The following is a 27916-nucleotide window of genomic DNA, read 5'->3' on the forward strand; positions in this document are numbered from 1 at the left end:
GAAGTGCTTGTTTCTGTTTCCCTGGCATTGCACTCCATTTGGGGAGCAGGAAGGTGGGCAAAAATCCACATGTTTGTGAGAGAGAGAGAAACGACGTAGAACTGCACAGTTGTGTTACTGTTTGAACAAAAAGTTGGGTTGTACAGCTTTGTGAACCTCTCAACCTGGATTGCGTTTCTTCACCCAGTTTGCAAAAAATTCCATTTATGGCTGCTCTGAGTCTCTTGACTTTCTGCCAGCTTTTTTATTCTGTGGCTGCACATCTTAGCCATGGAACTCTGTCAAATTCTCTCTCTGCATCCAAAGCCTATAATTTCCTCTGCCTTCTCCCCTCTGTCATTCTTGGCAGCAGCAGCTCTGCAGAATTCCAGTGAGTTACTGAGCCATAGGCTTGAGCAGTCTGGGCCCAGAGCAGAATTCACCAAACAAAACAAAACAGTGGTTTACTTTAATCAAGCAGTTCTGTTGCAGGAAAGCTCCTTCTCTTTAATACTGTGCTCCATTTATTGCAAGTCATATGCTGAAGTGTTTCACAGCATTCCTCTTGTGTGCAGAAGTTGGGATGTTTCTCCTGCTCACACAGAATTATCCTCCCTTTGGTGGACCACTTGATTTTATTTGTCAGACTGTTGGGATGGGATCACTTTCCCTGTGAGTAGAGAGTAACTCAAAGGAACCCAAACTCCTGATTGGGGCCTCTGATTACTATAAATATATCTAATAGTTACTAGGAAGTCTTTGAATCAGAAGATAAAACTCCATGAAAATAGGTCAGGGAAAGTTTTATGGATGCTATGACAAAAATGTAGATTCCTGAGTCCTGATAAAAAAATATTATCCTGTGACCTAACACTCTGTAATTTTATCCATGGGCTCACAGTCAAAAACTCCAAAAATACTGGCATGTTTATAAAATATATTAAAAAACTCCAGCTGTTTCTTGGAGGGGGGAAGGTTTTTGTTTCTCATCACCATGGGAGGCTTGGCAGTGTTTGTACCTGCGCTAGAGCCCGAGGGCATCTCTGGAGAGGCAGCTCCTGCCTCCTGGTGCCTCCATTCCTGCCCTGTGCTGGAGCCGCCGGGGCCACGGTCGGTCCCTTGATCTGCTGTAATACAGAAACTTCCTCCTGAGAGATAGAACTGAGGTCTGACCTGAGATTTCAGATATTAAATGGAAATGGGTCCCGTTCACCCCAGCCAGGTCTGTGAGATGGGAGTCCTGCCCCTGGTGCTGTCCTGCCCAGTTGGAGAGTTCCAACCTCCACTTTTTTTTGTCATACTTTTTGTTTCCTGCTTAAGTGTCTTCTCTGTGTAACCTCAGCAGTGTATTATATTTTGGTTAAAAGGGTTTCCTTCCTTTCTGTTGTTTTGAATTTCTTTCTGAAGCAGAGCTTTAGAAGCTGCTGCTGTAAATATCTTCAGAGTTGAAAGTAGAGCTTTTTTTTATTTTCATCTCTGAGTTTCTTAAAGAAATTTGTATTCAATAGATGGCAAGAGAGCTGGAAAAAGTTGCACATTTAACTGTAACACCTCATTAAAATACACTTAGCTGAGAGCCTGTGCTTTGCCTTCCAAGAAAGAGGTTGACTAAAGCAAGGAATTAGGCAGGTGTTCTGCAGAATTCCTCACCCATGTGCTGGTGAAGGGGTGCCAGTTCCCCATCCTGTGCTCCCTCTGGTGCAGTGGCTCTGAGGGTGCTGTTCCATTTTTGTGTGGTCATCACTTCTTTTTTGACTTGGTTTGTTGCCAGTGGCAAAAAGGAATCAGGGAATCACCCTTGCCCTCCTCCTGCCTGTGTAAAAGATGAAAACCAGCTTTTATTTTGAAGGAAGTGTGGCAGCTGCTTTCTGTTGAAGTCACAGGACTTCTCTCCATTAAACAGGGGTTAATTTTAGTTTTATTGTCCCTTTCTTTCAATTAGTAAAGATCAGAGGCATTCAAAACACCTTCCAAGGAAAGTTCCTTATCAAGTTCCCCATCTATACAGTACTTGTTCAGTGCATTATTGCAACTGCTTCCACTTTAGAAGGACAACATTAGGAGAAATTGAAAACAACTGTGCTTTGCTGTGTTAAAGCCTTTGTGTGTTTAAAAACTTCCATCTTGTAAATTGTCTGGCACCGATTTGGCTGTGTGGGAAAACTGGTTCACAGGTGTACCAGAAAAAATGAAATTCCTTGTTTTATTGTAGTTCTGGTTTGCCATTTGAGTAAAATATGTGTGTATATAACTAAAAATTGAAAGTGTTTGACTCAATATTGTATTTCTAGGGCCAGCAGTTGTCCTCATTTTAAAATGAGGTCAGGAAAGTCCTATTTTAAAAAGGCACTCCAGCCTGGAACTGGGTTTTCAGTACCTCAGGAACCTCTGTGTGTTTGTTAAAACAGTGTTTTAGGGTTTCAAAAAAGTTTATGATCTGCTGTGTCTTGTGAGTCAGAATTGGGGTTCTGATATGGGAATACTGAAGGTGATACAAGTGGTAACATTTGCAAGGCTTCATCTCTCACAGTTAGTTTTATAGGATATTGGGAAGAAATTCTTCCCTATGAGGGAGGTGAGTCCCTGGCACAGGTTGGGCAGAGAATCTGTGGCTGCCCCATCCCTGGAAGCATTCAAGGCCAGGTTGGATGGGGCTTGGAGCAACCTGGGATAGTGGAAGGTGTCCCTGCCCAGGGCAAAGGGTGGGACAAGGTGAACTTTAAGGTCTTTTCCAGCCCAAACCATTCTGTGAATCTGTAATATTCCTTCTTGGCTTTTGGACAAGGGAGTTGTGTGATTCCATGGAGTTCTGGCTGTTCTGGGAACGCTGTGTTGGCCACACGAGCCTGGCTGGATTTACCAGGGACCCACGTGGAGTCTGCTGGGCAGAGTGTGCAGAGTTGGTCCTGGTTTAATCTCCTGTTGTCCCTCAGGCTCCTTTATGGCTGAGAAATTTTTTGCTGTGAGGTTTTTCCTGCCCTCATTGGTTGTCCCTCACGGTGCTTTGTGTGCCTGGAGGAGGAGAATGAGGAGAAAAGGGTTTGAAGGAAAACACTTCAAACAAGCAGCAGAGTTTGTGTATGAGGAGGATAAACAAACATCCTGAACGTTCCTCTTCATGCTAAACATAAAGGGAGATGGGATTTATGGAAGTCCCAGATGGATTTGGGAGTTTGAGGCACGATGCAGTGCAGCTGCACAGCAAGGACGTGGGGGAGCTGGGCTGAGGAAGAGCAGGGGAAGCTCCTCACCTGGGCTGCTCTGGGGCCCGGATAAGTAATCCCCCTGGCTGGTTGTGGTCAGTTTTTTCCCCTCTTTCAAGGTTAGGTGCTGTCCTTGAAGTGGAAAGAATATCTTCCTTACAGCCTGGTTGTTAGTATGATAAATTTCCCACTGTAAAAAAACCCACTTGTGATCTTTTCTTCCCTCAGGAATCTCAGCAGTCCAGTTTTGGCACTGGAGAACAGAGTGAGTACATTAAACTTCCTGGAATATGTTTAATGCTTTGGTTGCCTTCAGTATTCTCAGCATCTTCTAAGATGTCATGTTTTGTAGGGAATGAGATTTTCCAGGCTGGTCATAAGATGGAGTCTGAGTTAAGATTTTCTCTGCTTTCTCAAGTTTAAAGCTATAAAACTATTGCTTGATTTTCTTTCACATTTCTTGTTCAGATACAGAAAGTTATCACTGAGTTGAAAGGGTGGAGTTTTCTAGGAAAAAATAGGTATTTTTAATTGATCACATTTTCTAATTCTTTAAAAAATGCCTCTATGGTTTATTGAATTAAAAATACCTGAGTACTAAAACAAAACACTTAAAAAACCCAATTCTTGGCTTGGGGACATGTTAGAAACCAAAATAGTGCTTTTGCTTGTATTTAGTGGAAAAAACACATTTCAGTTTTCACTGTTCATTTTCACTTTTACATTTTGAAATCAAGAGAGAGAACTGGTCAAGATCTCATATAATATGCTCAGTAATATCCTTGAATTTCTTGCCTCAGAATGTGTTTTTGGATTTTAGACAAAAGCAGCTTTTATTTCTTTTAACTGTGTCATTATTTTAAATATCTCTGAAAGTAACACTTAACACAGGTAACAAACCAGCTAAAATTGAATTAGATTTGTGTTGTTACCTTCCAAAAGTCTTTCCACTCCCTCTTGAAGTGATTAAACAGCTTAAATAGTAAAAGAAGAATGGTTTATTCTTAGATATTCGCAAGCAGCTTAATGTGAACACCTGATACAGTGGGGAATTAAGGAAACAAATTAAAGCTTAATTCCATGATGCTAAACCATAGGCTCACGTTATAGGAGCAGCTGATCTTTAGGTGTGGAAAGAAAGGGGAAGGTTAATTAAAGCACAGAGCCAGTTTTCAACTCCTGTTTGGATTTTCTGGAAAGCTTTAAAGAACTTTGTTCTTATTTCTGTTGAGCTACAGTCAGTTTTTGCCAGGATTAAAGAAAAGGAGAGGAGAAAAAACCAAACTGAAAAGCAGATTATATCAGTGTATATTCCTGTTGTCACAATTGGTGTCTGAGTCAAATTGTGGGATGTGGAGGTTGCTCATCCACTCCAGAGCTGTGTGGGGATGCTGGAACAGTCAGAGCTCAACAGACAGATCCATGTCCCAAATCCTGCATGTGGAGGGCAATAGTTCAAACAGATTTCACAACATTAGTAACAAACTAAGTGTGTGTTGGTTTAGACAACAATGATTTAAACGATTTTCTAGATTTTCTTGATTAAATTACTTGCTGCATTTAGTACTTTGCCTCTGCATTCCCTTCCTCCTGCAGTCTGTGGGAGGCTGTACCTCGTGTCACCTGGTTACTGCTCCCTCCTGTCCCCTCAGCTGTTCATGGTTTTATCCATCACTGTGTCCTTGGGGCAGCTTTGGAGTGGCTTCTTTTGCTGCCTGAGTTTTCAACTGTGCATTTCTTTTTTCCTTCTTCTAGAACGATACAATCCTTCATCCAAAACATCCAATGGTCATCAATCCAAATCGTAAGTACCTGTTGAGAAAGCATTCCACAAACAATAGCTGTATTTTAAAAGAGATTTGGGAAATAGCTGTTTAGTAGAATGTGCCAGTGCTGGCACAGACACTTCAGCATCCTCTCCTGGGCTGACAAAAGAAGGATCAGCATCTAAGAGTGGACAGGACAGGACTTACCAAACCTGTGCCTTGCAGAGCTGTCAGCTGGAAGGAACCTGCAGGTGTCACAGATACAGGATAAGGAAAGGGGTTGGATTGGAGGAGGCAGAGAACTGTGTCTGGGATCTTGAGGAGTTTGTTTTGCACAGTCTTCTAATTAACTGGTGAATGTGTCTGTTAGTTATAGACACAGACACAGCAACACAATAAAAATCAAAAGCAGCTGGAATATTCTAGATGGTCATAGTCCACCTTTCTCATACCTAAAAATCAGTTACATGCAGTTAAAAGATTGTTTCCAAACAAATATGCCCATAAAAATAAATGTTTTCTGGCTGATTGTATGTTAAAGTGGTTGTAGAATCTGAAAACTTACTGTCAGCTGCCATTTGTGGGGATGCAATCACAGAATAAAGTCTGGCTTTTCTGACACTGAATTGGAAAGGTTAAAAAGCACGTGACCTGTGGGAAAGAAATAGAACAAAAAGAACCCCACTAAGTTTCCCCAAAACATGCAGTTTAAGAAGATGCTGAGGAGGAGCTGTGCTATTTCCAAAGCTGGGGAATGTGAGAACATCTGAGAAGAGGCAACACTGGACACATGCTGAGCTGGGATGCATTGGAAAAAAGGTTTAGATGATGTTTACTGTGACAATGCCGCTTTAAATATTTTTAAATGATTATGATCTGGTAAAAAAAACCTTTAAAAAGATAAATGCATCTTTTGGAAAAGGGGAGCAGTAACAAATATTTCAGGAACAAGGTCCTAGAGGCTGGTGTTTCTTTCCAGATCATCAGTAGGACAGCTCTGCTGTGCAACTCTGAAGTATTAAACTTGTAATCCTTTCTTATTTTCTTTCCACAGATGTGAATCGAACCAGACAGAGTAAGATGTTTTATTTTTGTAATCAAATATATTTCTCAATAATCATAAAAATCCTGTTCTGTGTTTTCATTGTGCTCATGTATTTTCAGTCTTGTGAAGTAGTATGTGTATGTAAGACTACCATAAGTAATTATTGCTTGGAATAATAATAATAATTAATTATGGCTTAGGACAGTTGCCCTGTTACCACATGACAGGAAGCAGCCATTGGTGTTGGCTTTCTTTATTCCATTTAAACACTGTTCTTAGCCATTGTGTGTAACAAGTTAGACTTATACAAATTATCTCCTCCCACATCAGTAAATTGTGTCAAATTTCCTTTCTAAATTTAACAGAATGGACTAAGGAGTCAAAGTACCTGAATCCTTATTCTTCTCTAAAGAATGACTCAACTCACCATTCTTAAACATGAAATGTGTGAATGGTATCTGGTGGCTTTCACCCACGCAGCCTCTCTGTAGGATAAACAGCGGTGTGTTGAAATCTACCAGAATGCTTTGAAAGTAATTAAAGTACCTGGAAAAACTTGTCTCACTTTCTCTCTTTTACTTAGTATGTTGAAAGATGACCTAAAACTCAGCAGTAGTGAAGACAGCGATGGAGAGCAGGTATGTGCCTTAAATCACAGTTCCAGAAAAACACGGAATTCATTCGTGGTTCAGTCCTGTAGCAAACTGGGCAGCTCAACAGGAGATTTGGGATTGAGGAACTAAAATCTAGTGGAATGGTTTTAGACAAACCTCAGATATTCCTAAATGTAATCTTGGGGGAAGTTTGTTTTGTGAAAACATTATGCTTTTATCTAGAAATTCTTGTTTACTGATTTCACATGGGCTTTCTCTGAACATTCAGTGGCAATAGTGTACTTTAAAACATAAATAACAGCTCATTGTTTAAGATAGAACCCTCATGTTCTGCCATTCCAGCTAAAGAGTTCATGGTGTGAACATCTCTGTGCTTTGGTACCTTGGGAGAGTGTTTGGGATCATGAGGAGTGCTGTTTATGTCACTGGGAGTACAGCAGCATCTTTATTTTTATCAAAAAGTCTCTTTTTTACTCTTTTTAGTATTAACTTTGTGCAGCTTCTGCCAGAAAAGGCCCTTAGCATGTGAAATAAAAATATCTGTATCTCTGTGCTACCCAGCAGTGACTTCACTCCTCTGGTGTTTGTTTTATTCCTGTTCCCAGTTCCAGTACTTGATTTTCTTTGTGTGGAAAACTTGGAGATAATACATTTAGTCAGTTAACTCCACGTACCCATGGCATCTCAGGCATATAATTGGGAAATGCTGAATCATCTGATTCAAAAGATGGAAACACAATATTAATTAGTGGTAGAAATGGGATCTCTCACAACTGTAGTCAGAATATAGAGATTGGTGGTGAAACCCTGGAGAAAATAACTCTGATTTCCTTTCTGTGTAAGGGAAATGCAGATAAATTTAAACTGCTGCAAATACTGAATGAAGATGCTGTATTAAAAACTTTAAAGGCTCTAAATAGATGTTTTGCAACTTAATTGTATATACAAGCCTAAAATAACTTCTGGAGGCTTCATGGTGTTTTTCTTAATTGCAGGACTGCGATAAGACAGTGCCAAGGAGCACACCTGGAAGGTAGGAATTCCTGGGGGATTGCAGCATAGGAAGGAGAGGGGCATGTTCAGCTCAGTCAGCACTCTTGGCTGGAGCTCATTTCCAAAATGAATTTTTGTCCTTTGTCTTCTGTTAAGGTGAAAGGTAATTAGAATTAAATCACTGATTAAATTCTAGTCTGTCCTGCAAATTAAACTGACCACTTCAGGAAGGGGGGAAAGAACCAAAGGTTGGTTGTTTCCAGGGTGTGCTGTGTTCAGTTAGGTTGAATTTTCTAGTGAATGTTAATTAAAATGTTACATTCTGTAATTTCTAATGAAAGGATTTCTATGATATATTTGGGCCTTGGGTAATGTTCGTTTTTCACCATTTCTCTTTCAGCAATTCTGAACCTTCCCAGCATAACAGTGAAGGAGCAGATAACTCCAGGGATGACTCGAGCAGCCACAGTGGCTCTGAAAGCAGCTCCGGGTCTGACTCGGAGAGCGAAAGCAGTTCCAGTGACAGTGAAGCCAATGAACCATCCCAGAGTGCATCCCCCGAGGTAGGGTTTGACCTGTGTTTGGCATTAATCCTCAGCTTTAACACAGATAGGAAGGATAATCAGTTGGAAAAAAGTAAACAGACCAACATGGATTCTTTTTCAAGCTGGACTGTTCTTCTGCCAAAGTACCTGTAGTTGGATATGAGAATTCTCTATATAAACACACACTTGATGTTTGAATTTGAAGTAGTTTTTACTGCCAGTTGTCTGTTGCAAAGCAGAAGTTAAATATGGTAACAGTACCTTAAAAAACTGTGACATCAAATATTGCCTGTTGATAGCAGCTGCTCCAGATGAAGGGAAAATTGAGCCTATATTTCATTTGTGATTTATCTCAGGTTTTTGGGTATACCTCTTGCTTTTGCATGTACCATCACACAGCTGTCCCAGGGAAAAGATGGAAGAAGTGTAATGAGAAATGCAGTATTTTGTCTGACTCTGTTTTTTCATTTGTTTTTAGCCAGAGCCACCGCCAACAAACAAGTGGCAACTGGATAACTGGTTGAACAAGGTTAATTCCCATAAAGTGTCACCAGCTTCTTCCGTGGACAGCAATATCCCATCCTCCCAAGGCTACAAAAAAGAGGGACGGGATCAGGGCACAGGGAGTGGGTACACTGATCAAGGTGGATCCAAGGACTCCGTTTCCTCTACACCAGGGCGAGATTCCAAACCCACACAGAAGGGCTCGGAGGGCAGTCGGGGCAGGCAGAAGTCACCTGCCCAGAGTGACAGCTCAGCACAGAGGAGGACTGTGGGCAAAAAACAGCCCAAGAAAGCAGAAAAGACATCTGTGGAAGAGCCTAGAGGAGGTCTTAAAATAGAAAGTGAAACCCCAGTAGACATGGCAACAAATATCCCTTCAAACAGGCATAAGGCAGCCACAAAAGGCTCCAGAAAACCCAATATAAAGAAAGAGCCCAAGTCTTCCCCTCGGCCTACAACAGAGAAAAAGAAATACAAGGCTTCAAGCAAACCTGCCCAGAAATCCAGGGAATTCATCGAAACAGATACCTCATCCTCTGATTCAGATGAAAATGAGAGTCTGCCTCCTTCATCACAAACACCCAAATACTCTGAGAGCAATAGGACTCCTGTTAAATCTTCCATGGAGGAGGATGACAGCTTTTTTCGACAAAGAATGTTCTCTCCTATGGAAGAGAAAGAGCTTCTTTCACCACTCAGTGATCCTGATGAAAGGTACCCACTCATTGTGAAGATTGACCTGAGCCTCTTATCCCGAATACCAGGGAAGCCTTACAAGGATGCTGATGCACCCAAAGTGGAGAAGAAAAGCGCCCCAGAGAAGCACCCCAGGGAATCCCAGAAACAGCCGTCGGACAAAAGTTCTACAAAAGGCAAAAGGAAACACAAACAGGTGATCATTTTGTAGAGAGATTGACCTGTTATCTCAGCCCAGAGTGGCCTGTGTGTATCCCAGAATTCAGATCACACCTCAGTGTGACTGAGCAATTTGGGAGTGGCTTTGCTACTTGTTTGTGTAGAACACATGGATCATTCGTGTGCTGTCATAGGGGAGACTGTTGGGATTTTCTTTGGGAGGAAGGACACACCTGTAGCAGTGTTAGCTCTGTAGTCATAGCTCTTGGAGGTGACACACATTCTGTGCCTCTGAGCTCTGCATCCAGCCCTCTCCCCTTGACCTGGCACCAGCTCCTGGTCTTCTGCAGGCCAGCACAGGCAACTGATCCAGTGGAAGATCCATCTGGGGGAAAAACCCCAAAAAGTCAGTTTTCAGGTGGATCAGGTCCCTGAACCATGAAATTGCCATTGCCAGGATAAGGGGTGAGGCAGGACTGCACCTGGGAATGGCAGCAGCAGCGGCAAACATGGTCTCGGGGTGCTGCTTTACAGGGGATCTCCTCATAGGAATATTTAATCTTTCCCAAAAAAACATTTAATCTTTTCAACTATAACTAAAAAGCAGGAATGGCTGGGGGACAGTAAAATGGGGAGGAATCGGGGGAGAAATAGCAGTCTTGGGGATATGAGAAGTAGTTAATGGTGTAATTTTAAACTGCTTTTAGAAACATCAACACAAGGACACAGCAAACCTGGGACTGTCAGATGGATTCAGTGATCCATTCTCAGTTTTTATTCATGTCTGGTTTCCATGAATTTAGGACTACGAAGCCCTGAGTCAGGGATTCAAAAATCCTTGTGCTACTCTGAATTTCACTCTGATTTTGACAGGGATTTGGCAGTGATTGTGAGACTTTGTTGACATCTGCAATCCAAAGATTCTGTGAAATCATTCATGGAGTCATTTGATAGATAATTTCAGTTAAACCAGTTTTCCTACTGAGCAAACTAAGTACACTTGATCACTTGCTGAAATTAATTTAATCCAGGAGACTTGACATGTAACTGCAGACAGAGATTTGTCCTGTATTGTTCCTAACTAAGCTTCCTGTCTTCTCTGGATAAGGAAATGAAGTGAGAAAATGAGCTCATTTTTGTAAAAAGGGGGTAACTGACCAGTACAGTGAATAATTACTTTTTGCAAGTGTTGCTGTATAATTCCTGATATTCCTGGGAATGCACTCACATACTCCCAATAGGTCTGAATTCACTGACTTCTCTCTTTGGCCAGTTATGCCTTTCACTACACATTTGGAGACAGAGCATTAAAGATCTGTGCTCTTACATCTGAATCGGAAAGCTTTGTTAACGCCAATTAATTTAGGCTTTATCCCAGGGAACAGTCTGGTGGGTCATTGTTGTGAAGGCTCTGATCACTTTGATGCTTCTTGGTGTCACCAGAGAGGATGGAATTCTGTGTGAGGCAACTAAAGAACTCCTTTTCCCCACCCCTCCAGTTTTAGGTTTGAGTGCTCCAAACACAACTGGCACCACTTGGTTTCTGCTCATTGTTTGCCCTGTGTTTCCTTGCTCACAAGGCTCAGGGTTGCAGCATCAGTGTAACAAAACCTAAAACTTTTGGGTTTGAGTCTGGGGAGTGTAACCAGAGTATTTTCTCTGCGAGGCCCCATTTTCCATTTTATTCACTGTATTAATCCCTCCAGTGCTCTCTGAAGACATTTGGGAAACCTTGCTTTCCAGATCCTTGACTTCAGGATCAAATTGTATAAATATATGGTCTTCAACATCTCTGAGCTTACTTTAATAGATGGATTAGATTTTTACCTTTTCCTGGAATTCAGAAAACACTCTTTAGACCCCACAACATAAAATCTGACTCATGATCTTTGCCAAAGCCTTTGGCAGATTTTCCTGGTGTTTCATGATGACATTATATTTGTGCTGAAATGAGCAACTTGGCTGCTACTGCTTTTGTGCAGGTTGTAATTTAGTAGCCAAACTTGGTTTCTCATTTTGTTCCAATATCGGGGTCTGGTCAAACATTTGATAAGGATTAGATGCTGTAGGACATGTTTTTGTGGTCTGTATGTGTTGTACTCTGTACACTGCAAAACACCTGCTAAATGAGGTCTCAATGTGAAATATTGCCACTGTCAGTGAAATTGTAAATGTGGTGGTTTGCTGGATGTATTTCTTGTTTGCTTTACTCAGAATGAGGATGAAAACAGAGCCAGTGAAAGCAAGAAAACGAAACTGGAAGAAAAAGCTCCATCAGGACACAAGACTTCCAGCAGCAGGGAGTGAGTATTGTGGCTGTCCCAGCACTGAAGGCTCAGGGTCATCACGGAGGGGATGCTGCCTCTCTGCACCCTCTTCTCCTCTCCACCATCCTGAATGTTTCCTCAATCATTTAGTAACATTTCATTATTTCTTACACTTCAAACAAATTTATTTTAGAGCTTCTAGAATTAGTTGGTGGAAATCCATTTCCACACCAAAAACATTGGCCAAGGATAATTGTGTTACTTAACAGAAGTCAGGTGACCCCTCCTGAAGGGCTGGTGTAGCAGGGATTATCTGCTTCCTGGTTTTCTTGAATACACAGTGGGGTTTGGGGTTGGTTTAGAAATCAGCTCTGCAGCTGGCTTTTTGATCTTGCAAATTCTGTGATTTTATATTAACCCCGTCTGATAATTCTTCATTTAGCAAGTTTGTAAGCTGAGAATAAATGACACAGCTGGCTTTGTCTGGGAAGCTGATGGTACTGAGCTTTGGATCCATGGATTTAGCCTCACATGTATCAATGCAGCTTCAACTTCAGCTAAAGAAAAGTGAGAGCGACCCAAAAGCAAAGTAATAGAGAATTAGCAAATCAGCAACACTGTTTAATATGCTATTTCTGAATTTCCCATGCTTTTTGCTTGTTTCTTGGTCGGTGTTAATTCACAGAGAAGAGTAAGTTTTTTTCCACTGCCTTTAAAACTGCTCTTTCAGTTCAAGCAACTGAAAACTGGTATAATTGTGTCATGGAAAATACTTGTAGTGAGTAATTGCCAAATTACAAATAAGTGAGAAGCTGCAGCACATCTGATGCTGCAACTCTTGTTTGCCCCTCCTGAATTAAACAGTGTCTTACTGTTTGTTAGGAAACAGATATGGAGGGAGGGGATGCACTTCTAGCTTGATTCTGCTTTTTTACCTGTTACTTCTGATACTTCCTTGCTTGCCAGTGCAGTTCTCTGAAGGACATTTAATTAAATGAAACTATGATTTTATAGGAATAATGTGTAGAAATAAAAATTATGGGAAGCCAGGAATAACTAACAGCATCCCTCAGCTGCCAAGGTAAGAGGAAGGCTGCACTGAGGAAGTTTTCCCATTCTCTGGGTTCCAGAGATTTATCTGGAGCATCTTTCCCTGGAGCTGTTGGCTGGCTGGTCTGTGCAGACAGCCTGGCGCTGGCATTGGCTTCCTGTGCTGAAATTGTGAGTGCTCAGGGTGGTTTTTTTTAAGGACTTGTGTAGGGGTGTGGTTTCATGGTTAGAACTTGTCTGGTTTTGCCTGTGTTTTCAGGTCAGAACAAATGAAATGGTGAAAACGAGTTCAATTTGGCTTTGGGGAAACTTACTCTCCAAATTATTCCTCTTTTCTCCATAGCTGGTTTGCCAGGTCTAATGATAAAAATCTTGTTTAAAACCAAGTTAAAAATCGAAGTTTTGTGTGTTGTTTTTTGGGGTTATTTTTGTTGGTTTGTTTTTCACAGAAGGAAACCCTAACCCTGAATTTGTTCCTTTTGTCCAGGTCCTCAAAGCCAAGTGCTGTTAAAGAGAAGGATTTACTGCCATCCCCTGCTGCCCCAGTCCTGCAGAAAGATTCCAAGCAGGAACACGGGTCCCGGAAGAGGACAGTCAGTCAGTCGTCATCCTTAAAATCCAGCAGCAACCCAGGCAAGGAGAGCAGCAGTGGCAGCAAAAGCAGCTCCTCCTCCAAGCAGAAGAAGACAGAAGGGAAGGGTTCCAGCAGTGCCAAGGAAGCCAAGGTAAAGGGCTGACTCTGTACATGCCTTCAACCTCCTTCTTTGCTTTGCAGTTTGATCTAAACAACCATTTTAGCTGAAGTTAAAATGTAGTTAATATTAGATATGGATTGTTTCATGCCATAGTGCTTCAGTGGCTTGGAAGTCTGTAAGTTAGAAAATACCCTGGGAGAGGAATACTAATGATTATTCTGCCAAATTCTTCTGTTAATTAGTGAAATGGGTTTAGTCTTAGTCATCTCCTGGTGACTGATGCTGCCTGCTTGTTGTTCAATTGGTTAAAAAGAAATATCACTAGAAAGCTGTCTACACACTGGCAAATGGAGCAGTGAGATTGCCCTTGTCTCCTTGGAGCAGGTACTGAACTTGTCCTGGTTTCAAGGAACAGGAGCTTGATCCATGCTCAGTGCCTGGGATGGGAAGCTCTAGCTCTCATTTTATGACATTGTAAGAGCTCAGAAAGATAATTTTAACTCCAGCTCAGGATATTACAGAGCTCTGTGTAGTTGGAGGGGAAAAAAACATGGTTATGAAGATGGTGCAGGAAATGGTTTTTAAGAGATTTGGGTTGGGAAGATATTTAGATGTGATGGAGCTTAAAAATACAGATGTCCCTAAGCCACTTGTTAATTTGTGCTATGTTCATCATTTTATTCTTCAGCTGTGCTTAGAAATGCCTTTCTCAGAGTAGTACCTGCTTCTTCTGTGGGTTTTTTGTTAAGGCAAATGCATTCAGCAGAATGTGCTGTTGATAGAAATGAGAAATCAAAATCCTCATCATCTCTTTGTTAGAGTGGAAAAACAGTGTTTAGAAACAGTGACATGGGAGATTGAGGGAGGCATTTCCTGGATCCATGTGTGTCTAGAAAGCCTTGGCTGCATCCTTCCCTCTGATGGAGAGGGTTGGAGTCGGGAGCCCCAGCCCAGCCCTGTGTCTGCTCTGTGCCAGCATTAGGTGGGAGCCCCCTGGGAGCTGATTATTGTGCTCAGTGGCAGCTCAGGCAGCTGCAGACTGTCCTTGTAGCACAGAATGTGTGAAGTCATGGGAGAAATTTATACAACAAATGCTTTTCTTGAAGGCAGAGAACATGTAACTGTTTTTCAAGTGTATTATTTGCCATTGATTTCCCTTTCAGGAAAAGATTGTGAACAATTCCTCCAGCTGCCCTCCTGCCTCTGCTCAGGCTGCAGAAAGTGCGAAGTCGAGGAGAGCAAAGCTTGTTTTTGATGATAGGTAAGAGCAGAAAATTGCCTTTCCCTCTGTGGCTGCAGATCTCAGGGACAGCCAGCTCCCCATGGAGAAGAATTGTCATTTTGCTTCACAAAAGATCTTACATGAAAGCTCTTTGTCAAAGAAAATACCTTGAAAAGAAAACAAATATTTCACCATCTTTTGCAGACTTTAGTTTTCACTTGTGCTAATTCAGATCTTTCTGGTTCAAAGCTCTTTAGAAATAGAAAAAAGTCAAGCAAATTTGATGATTAGAGTACACTATCCATCATTTAGGACAAAACAGTTGTACGGGAATTTTGTAATTATCCCAAGGGAAAATAGACTCAAGAAATTAAGATCAACCTTATTAAAAAATTAAAACCTGAATTCATGTGGAAGTACAGGAAGCCATAAGGAGAGCCCACTGCAAGGAGCAGCAATTGTGACATGTTATAACCTTGTGGTTATAACTGAACCATTTTAGGATGTCTTGGGATTAGAACTGATTTCAGTAATTTTGTAGTTACATAATCTTTTTAATATTAACTGTTGTCTTTGTAATGGCATCAATTTCCTATAAGTGGACTGGTAAAAATGTTGATTTGAAATATCTTTACTTCTTTCACAATAAGATAGGATGGATGGGATAATTTATTGCAAACTTTAATCAACTTGTAGGTAATATGTTAATATATTGAAATGTATCATTACACTTTTATTATTCCTTGTGCTCATCTAGTCAAGGGAATCATTTAGCATTGATTGTCTTAGGTGGCAAAGCAAAGACAACACCGGAATGCAGCTTGATTCATTCCGTCATAATTTTATGTATTTCACACCCTTACGTAAGTCCTGGAGGTGCTGGTTTAATCTGTCCTCAGATTTTGTGGGTTTTTCCTTCCTCTGCCTCTGTTCTTGGTCAGGTGTTTGGTTTGCTTGGCTACCAACTACAGTAAATTAAACCAATTCATGTGTGGTAATCAATGTGCCTGAAATACTGTTTTGTGTTGCTTGAAACTAGACCTGACTTGAAATTATTTTTAATAGTTTTATCATAGTGTTGCTTGAATTAGGAAGAGAAGAAAATCTGAAATTTGGGAATACTAAGAAGCTTCAGTAATAAAAGGTCATGAAATATGGGTGGGGCTGAGTCCCTGAATCCACGTCCTCTCTTGCAGGACTTACTCAGCTGATCATTACTTGCAGGAAGCCAAGAAGTTGAAACACAATGCGGATGCTTTGGTGAGTGCACCTCCAGTATCACCCAATGTTTCCATATTATCCTGGGGTTGGTTTGCTGCCTTTGCTATTTTCCTGTCCGTCTGTACTGGAACTTTCCTGTCCTTCTCTCTGCTTTTGTCCCTAAAAATGTCTCTCCCCTCTCCGCAGTCGGACAGGTTCGAGAAGGCCGTGTACTACCTGGATGCTGTCGTGTCCTTCATCGAGTGTGGGAATGCATTGGAGAAAAATGCTCAGGAATCCAAGTCCCCGTTCCCTATGTATTCAGAAACTGTGGAATTAATCAAGTAAGCATTGCAAAGCACATCCAAAGGCAAGTGGGTGGGGAAGGGGTCTGGGAATCAGAGCTGCCAAATGGACTGAGCCTTGGCCACCAGCTTTTGAGATCTGTTGTCATTCTCCACTAAAACTGGATCACTGACCAGTTCGTTCCAGTTGCTGAAGTTTAAAGTGTTCCCATGAAGGTTGAGATGGTTTCTGCTAAGGCTCTTGAATTCTCCCTACAATGAGAAGCAAAATAATTCCAGTTACTGCTCAGTCAGTGTTTTGTTCAGAGTCTGAGAGAGGTTCCCGAAATGGTGAAGACAGTTGAAATCAGAAATTCATAAGAGCCTCAGTGTTTTGTGTTGACAAACGGAACTGTAATTTTTGTTTTGTGGTTCATTCTGCCTTTGTTTGCAGATACACTATGAAACTGAAGAACTACTTGGCACCGGATGCGACGGCTGCGGACAAAAGGCTGGCAGTGCTTTGGTACGTGTGTTCTGAGCTTCATACAGTGCACTGATGGGTTTCACATGTTTTATCTGCATGAAGTGCTGTGTTACACTGAGCTCTGGGGTCTCTCTGAGCCAAACACATGAGGCTTTCACTTGGCTGTACATAAAGATTAATGCTGTGTAAATGGGGGCAGAGGGGATGCTGACAAGGATCAGGTCTTTGAAACACTAAGGAGTAGCAGCAGAAAGGATGGGGGTCCATCCTGTGCACTTCCAGAGAGAAGTCACCATTTGGGTTGGCTCTAAGAAGTGTCAGTAATCCTGTAGCTGTTAATGGAATGGCTGCAGGAGGTGTGGAGGACCAGAACCCCTTGGTTCAGGGGGAAAGGAAAGGGGAGGCCATGGCAGAGAGCTCAAGATGTCCTGACACAGGTGAAAAACAAAGGAAACCCTTGTCTAGGAAGTCACTTTGTGTTGTCTCTAAAGATCATCATACCAGCAAGATCACTGAGAGTTAACATTTCAGCTTGAGGCACACAAAGCTGTTTCGGTTTCCCCGAGAATTTAAAGGTGGCTGTAGATTTTTTTGGTTGAGTTGGCACAAAAAACTCTAAAAACACAGCTATTGGATTTTTGAAATTCACTGAGTTGTGATAAACCTGACTTTGACTGTTTCTTGTCCTGTCTTTGGTCAGCCTTCGGTGCCAAGCTCTGCTGTACCTGAGGCTTTTCAAGCTGAAAAAGGAAAGTGCATTGAAATACTCAAAAACTCTGACCGAACATCTGAAGGTAATTACATCTGTATTTTCTTAGAATATTAAAACCAAACAATATTAAAGCTCTACATCACTTCAGATTCCTAGATCCAGTTTTCAGACTGCTACATGTGAACTTGGAATACACCCTTTTCGAACTGAACCTTGAAAGTATATTAAAGTTGAGTACTTTAAAGCTGGGCAGAGACAGCTTGGATGTCATAACCCTGCTGGTCCTGGCATGACAACTCTATTAATTTGATCTGTATTTTATCTTCTTTAATAAATTTAGTAGGCTTCAAGGAGGAGATTGTTTGCTGTGGGGTGTTTGCTGGGTTTAGGTAAATTCCCCATGAATTTGTCTGAATTCCTGTGCAACTGATTTAAAAGTGCTGTCAAGGAAAGGAGATCAAGGGACATATCCATTGGATGAGTTTATTTGAATCAAGATGTTGCAGATGAGAAAACCAGTTGTGATACCTCTGTAATGTTAGTCAGTCCTTAAACTAGGCAGAGATTTTTCAAAGGAACACTTGGGGATGGATAATGGATGTCATTGGGTTCCTCTGAAATTCCTGCTGTCCATGCTGAGAGCAAACAGGCTTGTCACATGCCAGACTCCTCAGATTTGGGAGATCTTCTGTTGTTCAATGCCAGTAGTAACAAATTTCTTTCTATTAACAGTCTGAAAAACAAAAATGTTCCCATAAGGGACAATGGGATCTAATGGTTAGAGCAGAGGACCACTCCAATCCTTCTTTATGTTGCTAAAATAATCCCTTAATTCGTGTTTTTTGTCATCAGTAAAAAAGGATCTTTTCCCAAATTTCAGTTTACTATGATATTACTGAGAATGTTGCTTAAAAGAAAAACTACAAAAATTAATTTGGTAAAAAATAACCAAGTAAATAACCAGATAAAATGTAACTAGATAAAGTAGAAACATAAATCAGTGACAAATGTCTTTTTCCCCAAACAGAATTCCTACAATAATTCTCAAGCACCATCACCTGGTATGGGAAGGTGAGTATTAGAAACTGTTGCTTGTATTTCTGGACTTACAGCACATTGTCCACATTTGCTGCGTGCCTGGGGTGCTCAGAGAGCAGCTTTTGGTAATAGTTTTAAGGGTGTGGATTTTGATTGATTTTTTGTGTAATTATTCTGAGAAGGGAGGCTGTCGTTGGTGACGCTGCTCTGCAGGGTTTGTCAGGCCAAAAAAGGGTCACTAACCCACAAGTTACTTGTCTCAGTGAGTTTTGTTGTTTAATTGAGTGCTTTCCCTCCCCCAAACAAGAATTTTATTTGTGCTACAAGCCCAAATGGTTACAAATACTTGCAGGGTTGTCTGTCCCCTAGTTTAGCAATCTACTTCTTTTAAACCCAGAAATGGACCTTTGGTAAATTATGCAATGTATTTTAGGAGGGTGTTTCAGATGTCCATTGTGTTATCTGCAATAATACTATATAATGTGTATTGTGGCAGGGTGGTTACCAGGTAGCTGTAATTTTTTCGTTCTTTAAAGTTCATGTTATTTAAGCAATGGACTTAAATTTTATTGAATTAAGAGATGATGCTGTGTGGTAATTGGGTTTTGTAAGCTAAAGGTCACAGCTGGAGGATCCTCAGCAGTTACCACCTCAAGCATTTAATTTGTTGTAGGGCACATCCTGATTCTTGATGTGTAAAGGGGGAATGTTCGGTCATCCCACACCCTGAGTGTGGGCATAGAGGTCTCACAGCATGATGTGTTTAAGGTTCCTGTATTCATGCATTTCAAATTTAATCTTTTCGTCTGGGTGAGCAGCAAACCTGTTGGGATGCCGTCTCCAGTGTCTCCAAAGCTGTCTCCAGGGAATTCAGGAAATTACTCTTCTGGGGCAGCCAATCCTTCAGGGAGCGGGTCCTCGGTGACGATCCCGCAGAGGATCCATCAGATGGCTGCCAGCTACGTCCAGGTCACGTCCAACTTCCTCTATGCCACTGAAATTTGGGAACAAGCTGAACAGCTGTCGAGAGAACAGAAAGGTAAGGGTTGGCACAGGTGCTTTGTAACTTCAGGTGTTTCAGAGGGTGCAACACTCACTAGTTTTCAGTTTTGGATTGGCAATTCATGGTGCCCAGGATGCTGAACCAGGTCCTCTGGAAAATAAGGTGCAAAGTGACACCTTGGATCACAGAGATAACCTGAGCTGGGTGTTGTGGTTGTCAAGGTGGTGTTGGAGGTGTAACATAAAAATCTTAGTTGCATTTCCTGTAAAATGTTCAGTGTAGGAAGAGGAACTTGGTGTATTTCCCTTTCTGAATTCTGAAGTGAAATACATGCTTGAGGGGGGAAGCCAAGAAGTTTGGCAATAGTTTAATAGTCTAAATTTCAAACCAGTCTTCTGCAAAAAAGAGTAAAAAAATCTATTAGGAAAGAACTTTTTTCCTGTACTCTTCTGCCATCTCTGATCACTCCTGTACCTCTTAATGCAAAAGCTCCACGCTGAAAATCCGAGGGGTTTGGTGTCGTATTTCCCATATCCCACAATGTGCTTTTTTAACTCGTGTTTCTGTTGTTTTAGAGTTCTTTGCTGAACTGGATAAAGTTATGGGCCCTCTGGTGTTTAACACGAGCATCATGACGGAGCTGGTGCGTTACACCCGCCAGGGCCTGCACTGGCTGCGCCTCGATGCCAAGTGAGGCTGGAACTGAAGGAACCCAAAATCAAACCCATTTTTCTCGCTGCCTCTGATTTCTCTCCACAACACTGTGTCATGTCAATAAGGAAGACTGCCATAACACATTGCTTAGTTGACACTAAGAGCAAGGAATGCTTTCCCATGTTTCCCATCCTCATTTGTGTTTTGTGTTTAACCCCAAGTCAGCTGGTTCATGGACTTCTTCAGTATTCCCGGGTTAAGTTATTTAAATATTTTAAATTTGCTACATGCAACTTGTAGTTTTGCTGATCTGTCATGAATCGATCATTGGAATTCCAGTCACAATACACGAATAGTCAGTTTAAATCCTATTTATTTTAATTTTTGTAATTTTAATTTTGAAAAGCCCTGTTTGGGGCTGGTTTTAGCTATTTCTTCCCTAAATTTTCCCTTTTGAGTACTTAGAATTAAACCTAGACACTTTATTTAAGTACTTTGTGAGCTTTGTTACTCTGTAATGTCTTGTGGTGATAGAGCCTGTAAAAGGAACTAGAATTGATAGGTTCTAACGTGTAGGAACACCATACTTCTCATGCCTAATGCCTATGAGTCAACTAATAAATGACAACTACAGATTTATTATTGCAGAATTTGTACTAAATAGAAAAGTTCCAGATATTCTTCTACGTATTGAGATACTTCATTTAAATGAATTATAAAGAAATTTATATGGAGAAATATTTAGCTGACTCTGACTTGGATTGTTTTCAAGGCAGTTTCAAGCCATCGATTAACACTATAACAATCACAAAACATTACAGTAATTTGAATTTAATGTAACATCCAAGTAATGGTGTAGGAATGACCTTCAGTCTGATGGGTGCGATGCAAACAGGAAAGGCTTTGGAAAAGGACAATCTTGTGCTTTTTTGCATCTCTTCATTTAAAATACCTTTTGTTTCTGTGCTTATCACTTTTTGACATTTACAAAATGGGTGAACTTTGTGGTTAAAAACCTAACAGTGGTTCCCTACCAGAACTGTCATTTGCATCTTTTCCATTGACTGAGAAACCAGGAATCTTTAGTAGAACTTGAGGTCCATTTTGTCTTCTTAGGGTCTGCTGGGTAATGGACACTACAGGCTGCAGTGCTGCAGCCCCCGTGGGGTGGGAGCTCACCTGCTCCTGCAGGGAAATGACTGTTCTGGTGCAGATTGGATCTAAAACTTGGCTTTACCCCATGGTGATGAAGGTCCCGTTAACATTTGATGGAGCATAACATTCACTCGGTGCAACACAAGTGGTTCTGGAGTTGCAGTTGGCTGCTCTCAGTACAAACCAAAGTACCTTTCACGTGAGGTGCTTGTCTGAGTAAAAGGTTTCAAATGCTACTGCTTTCAGTATTGCTTAGTGCCCCCAACATGTCTGGTGTGCCTTATGCCTTACTTTTAGATGAAGATTTTATGAACTGTTTACAAGATGTTTTACAGCAGGACCAGGTATACTGTATGCAGTGGTCTTCTGCAGTACTTGGGTAAAATTCCATTTCCTTTTTCCAAGTCCCAGTGTCTGTCACACAAACCAACTCATCGCGGTGGTCTCCTTTCCAAGAGTCCAACTCTGAATCCTTTGGAGTGAGATTGTGGAATGCTGCTTTGTTTTCTCTCCCATTGAACCCTTTATTCTGTACCAGATATGAACGTGCATGTTCAGGAAAATTATTGCACTAAATTTTTTGTGTAGGTGTAGTTAAGTGCCAAAATCACGGCAACCTCGAGAGAAGGAATAGAATTCTACGCTCCTTAGTACTGCAGTATGTCCTATGGGCTTTAAGAGTTTAGAAGTTTTGCAAATTAGTAACCTACTACAAGGTAGCTGCATATTCGTAGAGCTTCCTTTGCGTCCCAGCGTGTTTTGTACTTCCAGAAAAGCTTTGCTACATCCGGATTGATACATTGAGTAACAGACCTGTGGTTTTCCCTGGTCTCTGAATCGACTCTTCAGGTCTGTTGGAGCATCCTTTTTATGGAATCACTGTGCAAGGTCACGTTTCTGTTAGTCTTTGCTGTTGGAGACAGAACTCTGTACCCTCAAACTCCCCGCCGTGGGCATGGGACACTGTCAGCTGTGTTTCCTTTCCTACTCTGAAGTGCCTCGCACACCTCTGACGCTGTAGAAATACCTTTGTAGAAGTTGCATTCATGGTTGGTTTTGTGTGTAGTGCTGCACTAGCCAGCATGGCTGTTCTTGGCTTGCTCCTTTGTGCACAGTCACCATTGCTCTCAGCAGGAATGGTCTCATCTCTGGGAATTTTTTTTCCTTAACTAGAGTCCCACAAATACCTTTTGGTGTTGCACTAAATTGGTCTCTTAAAAGTGCATCGCTTATCCCCAGATCAGCGGATCTTAGAAATTGTCTTCAAATGAGCAGAAGACTTTTTGCATCATGTCAAAATGTGGAACTGAGCTGGTTGGAAGTGTCCCAGCTGCACGGTGTGCTCCGTGGGGGAATACCCTCTGGAGTGCTGTCCCAGGTGCGGGAGGTCTGCAGTGGGCTTGGTTATTGATCAGAAATGCCTTGTGCATCTGGGGCTGTTGCAATCCCAAAAGCATATCTTAATTGGTGATTTACCATTGTTTCCAAGAGGAAAGTTACTGTACTTTGTCAGATTTTCTTGCAAAAAAAAAAAAAATACAAGTATGTCCTAGGTTTCCATCCCTCTGCTCACATGCAGGGGAGGGTCTGTCCCTGTCCTGCACCTCCAGCACCACAGTGGGAGTGCAGCTCACTGCAGCACCAACACCCCTCTCAGTGGTGACTGAGAAGGGACTCCCAGCTCCTGGCTTCCCAAGTGATTCCCTGGACAGCTGTGTATTAATACATATCAGTACCGTAATTTTAATTCCCTTACTGATCATGGTCCCAGTTGGTGAATCTTAAGACTGGCTCAATCAGACTAGGCTTGCTCAGCTGTTTGACTTTGCTCTCAGACTTGCAGGTTCCAGGTGATAAGGTGCAACCTTTTCTAATTCCAAACAAATCTTCAGGACACCAGAGTAAACCAGCCCGAGAGTTTTGTTTTGATTTGAATCTCGTAGCCATAAAGCAGAGCGGGTGGATGGCTCTCCTTGGCTTTCGATGGCAGTATGCAATTTGTATTGTATGTGTCTTTTAATATATATGTATATAAATATGACTCAGTCTGTCCAAAGTATATGTTATTCTTGTTTTTAGATTATGGTGCAACTGACTATATTGATATATTATTTATTGAGTGCTGAGTCACCATCTTATTGGTGATAAATATTGCATATTATCCAGGAGTGCAATGTATATTCCTTTAGATTGCTGAGGCTTGATTGCTGTGGTAACAAAAAATGCCCTGAAATGTATTTATGAATGGCCCCTACACACAGAGAGTCAGAATTTATGGGAATGATGTAGCACTTGCCTGGGGCAAGTAAAATAAAGCCGTAGGCAGAGAATTATGGAGTTTGCCCAGATGGCAAACTGCTGGAAAGAGAGAGAAACTACCTTTGCTGTATTTAATGTCCTTTCTGAACAGATCTTTACTGTCACTGCAGTGTTTGTATTGAGGCAGATCCACAAGGGCCTGAGCAAGTCAAGTTTGAATTACCCATTGGGGAATAAACAACTTCCAAATTCTTACCTTTCCGACAAATCTTTGGTCGGGGTTTAAATTTCTCCAGCTGATGTGTCAGTGTTACAGAAAACCCTGTGTTTCCAAGCAACAAAGTTAGTGCCAGACATCTTAAAGTGCAGAGGAGCCAGAGCTTCTGCTCGCCAACTCACACAGAGCCAGAGCTATTCCAGGAGAGGGTTTCCCAAGCAGGAAAGTTGTGGTGTGTTCAGCTCCCAGTACTGTTTGAGGACTCAGTCTGTGGTGCCGTTTGGGAGGGGGAGGCAGGGAAGGAAGGGGCACCTGTGCCATTAGGAATTGTTCTCAGGGGGAGCGTGGCAGAGCTGGGCTCCCCTCGGTCCCTCCGGCTCAGCCGAGTGTCTCTCAATCCACTGTCAGCAGTTCCAGCTGCCGTGCTGCAGCCTGGAATGAGCTGGGCTGTCTGTGTGTCCATGCTTCACCTGTTTGTGTCACCTGGAAACTTCATGGAAATGTGCCCATTCCTGGTGATACAGAATCCAGCAGATATAGGAAAATGGGAATGCAGCGTTCCCTGTCTTCAGTTTTATATGCAACCCTCCTGTGGTGGAGCTGGGGGCACAGTGCTGCTGCAGCAGCTCCTTGGGGCTGCCTTGGCATTCCACATCCCAAACTCAACTCTAAGGACCAGGAATGACTCTTCAAGCACAGTTCCTGACATTTGTATCTGGTCCCCTTTTAAATTGTTTTAAAAAAATTTTGTATATGGAGGATAAAGTGCTTATATATTTATTAAAAATCCTTTATCTTATTTGAAATTATTATTTGGTGAAGAAGGGGTTTTTCTTTTAGGGGAGGGCTGGGGGGGAAGGTAAATTTTAACCTGTCACTTATGAATGAAGCCCTGATAAATCCTACAGAAAGGTACTGTTAGTTACTAATGGGATGTCTCTGTTTTATGCTTTGTACATGACAAGTCCATGTGTTACATTTTGTTTTCTATCAAAAGATTTGGGTATCTGTCTTCAACCAAAACCTGAGAAAAATAAACAAACTGTGATTTTATTTGTTGCAATACATTTGAAATTTCAAAGGGTACTTTGGGGCTCAAAATTAGGATTTCTAAGTCAGTATGTGCATTTCACGTAATAAAGCTGTTAATGGTGAGCAAAGTATTATATACTAACTAGATTTTTTCCACATCTGTATAGTATATTCTATGTATTTTGTGGTATTGAGATTATAGAAAGTTTAGTGTCTGAAACATGCGTTTAATGTGTATTTTTAAACAAATTTATGGCAATTAAAATATTTGGAGAAAAGGGTATCACATTTCAATTTGTAAAGATCTTTTTAACTACTGTGTCATTAAAATGCTTTGTACAATGCAAAACTGTAACTGGAGAAACTAAGTTTAATAAATATCAAATAGATTTTCTGTATTAAACTTCCAATCCCCTGTGCTCGTATCTGTTTTGTGGGTGTTCTCCAGGGAAGTGCATTTTTAGGCAGAACTCTCTTTTTTTGATCCTAGTGCTCTGTACAACAAAAGGAAAGCAGCATCCACTATGTTGGTATTTAATCCAAAATGCTTTGCTTTGTGTTTCAGCCCTCTGAATTAACAACCAACTGCTCAACACAGCATTTTCATCAATTTATTTTAAAACAGGAGATAAGGTCAGTGGCAAAAGTCAGTCTAGGACACGTATTTAAGTAAATTTGATTAGAAGTAATTAGAACTAAATAGTTTACTTTCCAGTTATCGCTGGATATATTTGGGATATTGAAATTGCTATCAGTATTATCAGTTTGGCTCCCTCTTTCTAACAGGACTTTATCTGAGGACTGATAAGAGTTCAGCTGTCAGACTGAGGAGATGGAGCCTGAGCTACCTTATGCTCCTGCCAGGTGGAAGGATAAATGCCTGGAGTTCGAGCACCAGCTCTGCACTCACCATCCACTCTGCTCACAGGAGACAAAGAAAACCAAGGTGGTTTGCTGAACATATATTTTAATTCACATTTTCAAATAAATAATAGGAACCATTACAAAAAAACCCAAACGAGCAGGAGATGCAGAGCCCTTTTATTGAGCTTGGCCAGAGGCATCCTGAGGCCCAGAGTGCAGCCACGGGAGGAGATGGTCTTGAGCTCTTTGTAGTCCTTTTATCAGCACATGTGACAGAAATATTAAATACCCTGATTGCTCGAGTCACTGTCCAGCTTCTGGCAGTCAATAAATATGTCCCAAGTGTGTGGAGCAGCGTCAGCAGTAACAGTGAGGGGTGTTGTCATCGTGAGCTCACGCTGAGGCCGTGGTGAGGAGGCAGCGATTCTTCCTGGAAAAAAAACCATCATGAGGCACTGAGAGCTGGGACTGCCACTGAGCTGGGCTCAGACAGATATCCCAGGTGTGTCCCTGGCAGTGCTGCTCGTGCCCAGGTGTGGAGCCCAGCTCAGGTAGCCCTGTACTTGCTGTATTCACCTCCAACTGTGCTCAGTTTGTCTTGATTCATTTTCTCTTCTTTCTCTACATAATAACCAAAATATGTGTTTTCCAGGCTCTATGTTCAGGTGCAGTGCAGAAATGGTAAGAAACTGCAGTCCTGTCCAGAGTCCTGTTCTGTCTGTACTTTCCTGAGTTGTTCCAGCTCAGCTCTGGGAATCAGGAGAACCCAATTATTCATTTCAAGTGCAGGACAGCAGCCCAACCACCCTGTCCTATATACTTATTTATCCTATTTATTTATAATACAATATGAAATAATCTTATATTTATTAATAATAGGATATACGTACCCATTTCTGCTCTTTGCAAATAGTAGAAAATGGCTATGTTCTATCCTGTCTGATTCCTGGTACATTTGTACAGCAGGTTCCACACAAAATTACCTCTCAGTCACTAAGAAGGAATTCTAACTAAGCAATTTAACTATATATATTTAACTATATGTAGTTTGACAACTCGCTCACATCTCATGTTCATGAGAACTAAATGGCATTTGATAGTGTAGTTGTTTTTCAAACTATGAGCTCAGTAAGCACCTTAAAGTGGTTAATTTAGGGTAAGATACTGATTAATACCTGCTTTTTTGCTTTTAATTAATGAATGCTTTAAAGTGAACAGCGTTGCCTTCAGGAAGGATTAACTTTAAGGTCTGTGATTACCTGAAAACTGTCTGGAGTCCTCTGTTCCTTTTTGCAAAGCAGGTTATTTGGGGTTGCAGTGAAAGGACTAAGGCTGGCAATCTTACTTGGACTCTGCTCTGTTTGCAATGCCTACAAAAGAGTCTGAGTCTATTGCCCCATCCCTGTTCCTGGTATCTTTTCGTATGAACTCTGGATCCCCTTTGGATGAGACTGAAATGGGAACTTGCTTTACATCACAGAATGTAAGGGGTTGCCTCGCCCAGGCCGGGTTACCTGCAGAGCATGGTGATGCACTCGCTGTTGTCCCTGCAGGAGGCTCCGATGGGTCTCAGGGACACTCCTCTCCAGAAGGGCGTCATCCTGCGCTGCCGAGGCGCCCGGGGCTGGGGCAGGGACAGGGACACGCCGTGTGTCTGAAACAGACCGGGGGGACCGTCAGCACACGGGGCAGCTGCAGCTGGTTGCTCTGATGCTGACGTCAGGAGTCTTAAAAATTAAGTGAAGCACTTGAAATCTTTCTGGTTTTCAGACCGTAGAGGGCTCTGTTAAAAGTATTGCTTGTAGCCCAACCCCAAAGAACTAAGTACAGAAATTACAATGTTTTGTAATCTTGGGAGGGAAAGCAGAATCCCTTGCTGAGTTACAGCTCAGAGTAGCCCAGTATTCACTAGGCAGTTACTCTACATTTTTATGACATTGAATCCTGCTGTCACCTCTAACTGCTGCCAGTTCTCCATCCAAATCACAGCAGCTTTCATTAAATACTGTCAGTTTGAATTTAGCGCTTTAAATAGTTCATTTCTAGTTGTTTATTTCAACAGTTATTTTTCAATAGTTGTCTCTGTTTACCTGGCTGAGCAGCAGAGAGCAGAGCAAAAGGACTGCAATCATTTTCCACCCATGCATCTTCCCAGCGTGAGCTGTCACTTCCACCAGCCGTGGGCGGAGGAGGCAGAAAAAGCTCCAGTGAGAACTTCCCAGGATTTCAGCTAGATTTTTATAGACTTCATTCTCTTATCATTGCATCAGCTG

General features: G+C 41.7%; 2 protein-coding genes across 3 annotated transcripts in view; one reads left to right on the forward strand and one right to left on the reverse strand.

Moving 5' to 3' along the window:
* AFF4 (ALF transcription elongation factor 4) overlaps positions 1-25196 on the forward strand; it is a 50492-nt gene extending 25296 nt beyond the window's left edge. For both annotated transcript variants that reach the window (XM_071570504.1, XM_071570503.1), the window contains exons 6-22: positions 3411-3447; positions 4938-4986; positions 6003-6023; positions 6577-6631; positions 7603-7640; positions 8001-8163; positions 8624-9541; positions 11719-11807; positions 13309-13546; positions 14680-14777; positions 15935-15998; positions 16146-16282; positions 16677-16748; positions 17410-17503; positions 18449-18492; positions 19278-19498; positions 20038-25196. In XM_071570504.1, the coding sequence (XP_071426605.1) occupies positions 3411-3447; positions 4938-4986; positions 6003-6023; positions 6577-6631; positions 7603-7640; positions 8001-8163; positions 8624-9541; positions 11719-11807; positions 13309-13546; positions 14680-14777; positions 15935-15998; positions 16146-16282; positions 16677-16748; positions 17410-17503; positions 18449-18492; positions 19278-19498; positions 20038-20156 (2457 nt within the window). In that variant the 3' untranslated portion in view covers positions 20157-25196. The remainder of the gene's footprint in view (positions 1-3410; positions 3448-4937; positions 4987-6002; positions 6024-6576; positions 6632-7602; positions 7641-8000; positions 8164-8623; positions 9542-11718; positions 11808-13308; positions 13547-14679; positions 14778-15934; positions 15999-16145; positions 16283-16676; positions 16749-17409; positions 17504-18448; positions 18493-19277; positions 19499-20037) is intronic.
* Positions 25197-25802: 606 nt separating this feature from the next.
* On the reverse strand, positions 25803-27876 carry LEAP2 (liver enriched antimicrobial peptide 2). The gene is made up of 3 exons (XM_071570506.1): positions 27734-27876; positions 27158-27297; positions 25803-26073 (listed from the first exon to the last, which is right to left on the reverse strand). Exons 1-3 carry the CDS (start codon positions 27788-27790, stop codon positions 26037-26039), a joined length of 234 nt encoding a protein of 77 aa, XP_071426607.1. The 5' UTR covers positions 27791-27876; the 3' UTR covers positions 25803-26036.
* Positions 27877-27916: the final 40 nt, after the last annotated feature.

Source organism: Pithys albifrons, chromosome 15 (genome assembly GCF_047495875.1).
Source record: "Pithys albifrons albifrons isolate INPA30051 chromosome 15, PitAlb_v1, whole genome shotgun sequence".
In the NCBI taxonomy this organism is placed as follows: Eukaryota; Metazoa; Chordata; class Aves; order Passeriformes; family Thamnophilidae; genus Pithys; species Pithys albifrons.